General features: G+C 35.7%; 1 protein-coding gene across 4 annotated transcripts in view; it reads right to left on the bottom strand.

The window, feature by feature from the left end:
- Positions 1-6902, bottom strand: part of ING3 (inhibitor of growth family member 3) — a 26479-nt gene that overhangs the window by 10647 nt on the left and 8930 nt on the right. For 2 of the 4 annotated variants that reach the window (XM_019543437.1, XM_019543436.1), the window contains exons 5-9: positions 6640-6736; positions 2989-3060; positions 2512-2631; positions 957-1114; positions 370-560 (exon numbers count right to left, since the gene is read on the bottom strand). In XM_019543437.1, the coding sequence (XP_019398982.1) occupies positions 370-560; positions 957-1114; positions 2512-2631; positions 2989-3060; positions 6640-6736 (638 nt within the window). Of the gene's footprint in view, positions 1-369; positions 561-956; positions 1115-2511; positions 2632-2984; positions 3061-6639; positions 6737-6902 lie in introns of those variants that run through there. The other 2 variants (XM_019543438.1, XM_019543439.1) reach the window with 2 other exon arrangements.

Raw genomic sequence — 6902 nt, 5'->3', positions numbered from 1 at the left:
GCTCAGATGATGGTTAGCATTTTTTAGCAATAAAGTATTTTTTAATTAAGGTATGTACATTGCTTTTTTAGACATAATGCTATTGCACACTTAATAGACTACAGTATAGTGTAAACATAACTTTTATATGCACTGGGAAACCAAAAAATTAGTGTGACTCGCTTTACTGCGATATTCACTTTATTGTGGTGGTCTGGAATCGAACCCGCAATATCTCTGAGGTATGTACTGGTAATATCTAGGGGTTTTTTGTTAAAATAAGCCAACTCCCATTATATCTACATTTTAGCACTCTTCTGCCATAACACACAAGGGCAACTCTGAACACAGCTGAACAAAATATAAACATGCCAAAACAAAAGAACCTACTTGCTTTTTCGACCACTCCGTGAATCCGTGTTTGACGAACCTAGTGTCTGCGTTAACGTAGATGCCAAAGCTGATGATGAATACCCAGATGAGTCTCTTGATAATGAAAATTCTCTACCAAGTTGAAAGTCATTGTTCTTGAAGGCTTCATAGCTGGCTTTCAGGCTGGATGTTCTTCTTCCTTCCTTCATCTAAAAGAAATACTATTATTAGGAAAAAAAGTGTTCAAATACTATAGTTCCTACATAACCACCTACAGTTAGTCCCATCCTGTTAACTACTAATTGTACAATTATTTTATTTTGATGGTAGCTATCCAGTTTAGACAGCGATAGAATCAGCTGAAGGAATGAACAAAACAAAATGCCATACCAGCCTCCATTTCATGAAAGTCTTAGGATGAAACAGGACCCTTTTAACATAAAAAAGGATGTTTTCCAAAAGAAAATACTGAAGTCAACCGAAGTGGATGTGAAAATTCAAACCAAATGAAAGTATACATTTTTTCCAAGTAGCACTAAATAGCAAGCTTCCTAAATTTATCCCCTCCCCACCTTGTATGTACACACACACACACAATCTTTTACCTGTGCTGTGGCTTGTACTGCTTGAGCTGCTGCCATGGTAATAGCACCGGCTCCAGATCCTGAAGATAATGAGCCCAGGTTATATGATGTCAATGGCTGAGAAGAGTTTGTATTGTATGCATTGTTGGAAGAGGATGATGAATTACTGTTTCGACACCCTTGATGAATAGAATACATTTATGAAATTCAAAGTGAAACTAAAAATACCTTTAAATCTTAGTAAGCTGAATACCACATATACATATACCAGTTAGTGGAATTTACAAATGTAGGGTAGGATGGCCTGTGCTGAGCTGCTATACTGCCATGATCAATAGACGGTTTGATTTATCATTTGTATTTGCCCCTCAACTGTTCTGGTGTGGAAGTGACCACTTCATGTCAATCCTTACTGACTGGTTCAATTAACTAAAAAAATTATTTATGATGTTTAGTTTAATTTTTTGGTTGAAATGATGATCAAAATAATGCATGTTCTGAAGAAGGAGAATGAAATATGATAATATATTGATAATATTTCTAACATAATTACTAAAGAAAGCCAAATAGAATTTTAGGTAAAGAAAGCCCAATAGTGAACATTTTTTAATGTAATATAACATTGCAAAACAGTTAATTAACAACTGCTGCTGAAAACTGCAGTTCCATTTTACTTAATGTATTTTGCATAAACAAGGAGCACATTTTAAATAGGATAATATAATGGCTATGAATGTAAGAATATTTAAAATGGCAGAAGGGTATTAAATAACTCAGAAATTCTCAGAGTCAGATAATGTACTACACTGCTCACTGTTAAGTAAACACAGTCCATATTTAAAAAAGCAAAAGAAAAATAAACAAAAATATGTCCTCTTTCTCTTTTAACATTAGATCACCAAGACCAAATAGTTTTCCTACAGATGCCAGCTAGGCCTGCAAAGTGTAAATTACAAGACCATGATCAAATTAAGAGATAAGAGGCAGAAGCAGCAATGAAACCAAGCTGATGCTCACAAAAGTTCAGCTGGAGTTTAATTTAATTACTGTGCTGCTGGTTTCTGTCCCCCACAAAAACAGGAATCACAAGTGCATTCTTCTTGAAAATGAATTCAGAGAAGTACACAGTTACTTCCACTCTTTTAAAATATCAGACAACTTAAAGGTTGTCCTCTCTCTGTTGTTAAATGATAGGTATCACCTGCCTTCCTGCGAATTAACTATTCTTCTCCACCTTGGAGATAGGATAGATTATTTTTCTCTCAAAAGGAATATGAAGGCATTGGACCTGTAATGTTCTCACTGAGGCCTGAACAAAATTCCCGGAAGCAGAAAAAGTTGTGGTAGTCCTTGCACGTGTCATAAGACAGGACAACTAACCCACAGCTGTGAAAATGGAAACAGACCTGGTATGCTTCAGGGTCAACGGTGAGAGAGGACAATCCCTCCCAGTTACGCATGTTCAAAGAGAAAATTCTAGATTGAAAAATATTAACTTTGGAATTCAAAGACCCAACTGTACTTGAGAAGACAGGTCTCTCTTCCCAACCTCAAAAGCATGCTTTAATTGTATTACCCGGTGTATTTTCTTTAGAGGCATCTGAAGTAAGTGTAGACAGAAGGGCTTCAGATTTAAACTTCTTTTCAGGAACATGATCTGCAGTACTATGGTGAGAAGATGGATTATGTTTCCTTTCTGTTTGAAGAAAGCAAAATGCAATTTCCTATGAGATTTGAAAACAAACAATGCTCAAAACAGAAAGCTTAAGAATGCTGACTATAAATAATGAAAGAATAACTAGGTATTATAACCATATTCATTGACAACTGACACTGTCCCAAACTGTTAAACCCCATCTTCATTCTTGAGCCTCCCTCCCTTAACATACATCTTTGCCATTAAATTGTATCAAACTCTATGTGGAATATTCTGAAGAATAAAAGAATTACAAGGAGCCCTCTGGACATACACAATTCTGACCAAAATGCTACACCAAAATGTTTATAAACGTTTTAGTAATACATATAAATAAAAAAATCCTTTAAAACTTACTTTCTACTGGAGTATGTGAATGAGCATGATGGTTATTCACAGGTTGAGATGGTGTATCCAATTCCAGAGAACCTAAGAGAGTTAAGAAGGTAGTACAATTTAACGCCAATTTTGCATGTTAGTCAAATTTTATCTTGCAAACCATCTTGATTTGTAGATCTGACATATATCATTATCTACAGAAAGAAAAATTAAGAAAGAAGCAGTTATGCTCATTTTCGCTAGAAAGATTTTTCCCTCAGATTTTCCTCCCCAATGAGAAGAAAAGCACTGCAAACCACTATAGATACTAATAATGCATGTCAAGGTGACTCAAAAATAAGTATCCAAAGTGCATTCATGATGAAAGGTTTTTTTTGGTGGATAGTAACAACTCCAAGCACCATGCATGCTCTGCTCCTCCTCTTAGTTTAAAGTTAATTTGAGATGGCCAGAAATTGATTTATAGCTCTCTAATGCCAAACAGAGCTTTTCCACTAACTAAAATGAGTTTTTGATTGGACTCTGATTTGTGCATGATTTAAAATACAGCAGCTTAGACAAGCCATTTTACTATGCAGCAACTGCAAGCTTGTTTTGAGGTCATTTTATGCTAGACTGTAGATTTTTTTAGCATTGTAAACGCCTCCTTAGAAACACAGTATGTCACACTCTGTCACCAAGGAAACGATCGATTAAACAAACAATCAAAATCCAGAAGTCCCTACTGAACTTGACTTGGACTATGTCTTAACTGCATTTCCAAGGCAAGTTTTCTGATATTATCTGCTTTTGGCAGAGAATGAAGATGAGTCCAAAAGGGAACATTTCTAAATACTCCAGAACTTAAATAAGTACAAACAAAAACCATTTTTTGTAGTACTGGAACTCAGAGGCCAGATGATCAAGATAAGAAAAATGTGAAAAAGCAATTTTTTCTAGAAACACAAAAAATACAAGGATGGAAGTAATTTTTCAATAGGATTTTGGATGAGCAGAAATGTGTTAGTTCATCCAATCTGAATGTTGTTAATATAACTTTTTTGAATTATAGGCCAAGCAACACCTGTACAGAAGTTAGATTATTTTCTTGACTTATAGTCAGATGCTCAAAAACTGTAGTAATTGCTATTATTGGTTTTATTGCATCTTTCCTGATCACCACTTTAAAAAAAATCATCAATAGAAGTAACTAAATTACATCTTGAAAACTTTCTGTGTAAACTAGCATTATTCAGGTCATGAACTAGTTCAGAGCCTGCCCCCTGGTGGAAAGCATATCATGTGTCCTTTATTCTTTGGTCATTTGAATGTTAGAGGCTCCGACTTTTTGTTTTTTTGGGTACTTAGGTAAAAACAAACAAACAAACAAAAAAAACAGAGAGATATTAAGATATACCTACTATAGTATATATTTTATATATCTGTGGATTTCTCCAAGATGCTTTTATCTATTCTGCTAGTTCCATGGCTGAATAAATGTGGAAGTAAATTTACTTAAATTAAGAATGTACTCCGTTCTACCTCCACCTCGTTTCCTGTTTGTGAACAATATTTCAACATAGTAAGTACATAAGCATTTTGTTTCTGAATATTTAATATTTGTATAGTTTTATCATGAGTTCTCTCTCTAGTCCCTTCTCACTTAAGTTACAATTTTCCTAACGTTAGGATTAAACACAAATGTACTTATTTTAAGATTTACTGCAGTTACATTTGAACTTGTATCTTTAAATACAAAGAACTCATGTACAATAACTGCTTCCCAAAACACAGACAACATGTCTAGTGTGATATTATTACCTGTATTATAAATGATGGCATTACAGTGACTATTAGGCATTTGATTACCAACAAGTGTAGCAAAATGTTTCAAGTTCAGCCAAGGAAAAAAAGTAAGGTAACTTACCAAGAACAGACTGGATCTTAAGTTTGAGGAGGAACAGAAAACAGTTTTTCTGTACCCACAGGTACTGAAATCTATATTTTGTGAAATGTGTTTTGGGTTATACTAAGAAGAACCCAAAATTTAGCTAAATGTATGAAATAGTTTATCCATTTGTTATTAAATAAAAAATCCAATCCCTGAAAACAAAAAAGGCATTGAGCCAGTTTTTATTTATATTTGCTCTCAGGCCAGCAGCGCTACTTTGATTTCAGAACACAAGTTACATAGCAGATAAAATAAAGAGAAAGATTTTTGAGGGGAGGGTAATATTTTTTGGACCAACTTGTATAGTTGGGAGTGAAGACACAAGCTATTAAGCTTCAAGCACCTTTCCTTTGGTCTGGTATAGCGGCAATCACTGTCCAAGTTATGTACAGGTTAGGTTAACTAAAAAAAAGTTATCAATTATATTAATGAATCTGGCAACCTGAAAGGGGAAGCAGACAGTTGCAAGTACACCAAAGAAAAGTTTGCAGAATGAGACATGAGAGTTACATTATAATGAACTATAAAACCAATGTCAAGATACTGCAGTAACATTTATCTACTGACACCTCCAGGCAATTCAGATTACTGTAGTATTTGTAATGTGCAAACATTACAAGGCAGGGTAGAGATACACCTGTGGTTCTCTATCTTTTCAGAGTCCAGGCATGCTTCCACAACTTCTCTGGATGTGGTGGCACTCCCCAGTTTCAAACCACTGTTGTGTTTAGGTCTCAACTGGATGGTGCTACTAGCAGGTGTCCTGCATGCCTACTGTACAGCAGGATCAGAAAGGACTGTAGCACACGTGCACACTCCTCCCACATTAGCATTCTCCAATAACCCTAAAGCAGGCAGAAGAGCCTGCTTGTGCTGCAGCCCTTTCTGGTCCAACCCTGCATGAGTGCCAGAAACATGAGGTGCACAGGACAGGCGCCAGCTCTCCTGCCTGCTTCAGAGTTATCAAAGAACCCTAATGAGGCAGAAGAGCATGTATACCAGGGGTGGGCAATTATTTTGGGCAGAGGGCCACTTACTGAGTTTTGGCAAGTCATCGAGGGCCGCATAATAGGCAGACCAGGGCAGCTTAATATTCATTTTCTAAATTTTTTAGGGGCCCTGCAGGCTTGATAGAATGGCCTGGCAGGCTGCATCTGGCCCCCGGGCCACATTTTGCCCACCCCGATGTACATGTACCATAGCCCTACACATGGACAGTTTTACCTGGCTGCAAAAATAGTGGCACTTGCATCACAGCACCCCAGTTGAGAACAATTAACTGAATCACAAATACATAAGTTTACATGAGTAAGCATTCACTTGATCAGATGCTATGAAATACTCCAACTATATAGTCACAGCAACTTTTTACAATTAATCTAAGCAAGTATTTTTCTTTTAACACCCAAAACCACAAACAGCACTTTACTCCTTTTTACAGGTATGACATTTCAGTTGAAGTTATTGGAACCAAAACAAATTTTACAAACCTTGATTGGACCCAATCATCTAAGAAACAGAACATGTTTTGGTTACCACTTAACTAAGTAGTAGTTTAGGGAGCAAAGCACATCTTTGTCAGTAAGTTCAAGAAAATTTTCTGCTGTAGGAAACAAAGCATCTTTAGTTTATGATCTAAACAGTTCTTGGAGAGAATAAGAAACCTGAAGAACTGAAATTAGCTTGCAAGATTTTCATTTGCCAAACTGACAAAGTAACATTTTATAATGTATACTTACGCCTTTCTAATATTTCTGTAATTCCAGCATTATCTGCCTCAAGTTCCATTTTAAATTTAGCTAGTTCTTGGTCCAGCTTTCTCAAGTGACGATCTACCTGTTTCAAAGAAGATCAAAGATAACTTCCAAAATCCCATACTATTTAATGGTATTACAATTCTATATCCTTTCAGAGGATTTAAGAATTCTGTATATTTTAATGAAATGTGCTAGAACACAGAATCTGCAGACAATGCTAACATGTTTAATGATTTCTTTGCCTT

This window comes from Crocodylus porosus, unplaced genomic scaffold (genome assembly GCF_001723895.1).
Source record: "Crocodylus porosus isolate Cpor-Errol unplaced genomic scaffold, CroPor_comp1, whole genome shotgun sequence".
Classification (NCBI taxonomy): Eukaryota; Metazoa; Chordata; order Crocodylia; family Crocodylidae; genus Crocodylus; species Crocodylus porosus.
Note: the sequence above shows the minus strand (reverse complement) of the source record. Positions and strands in the feature narration are given on the sequence as shown.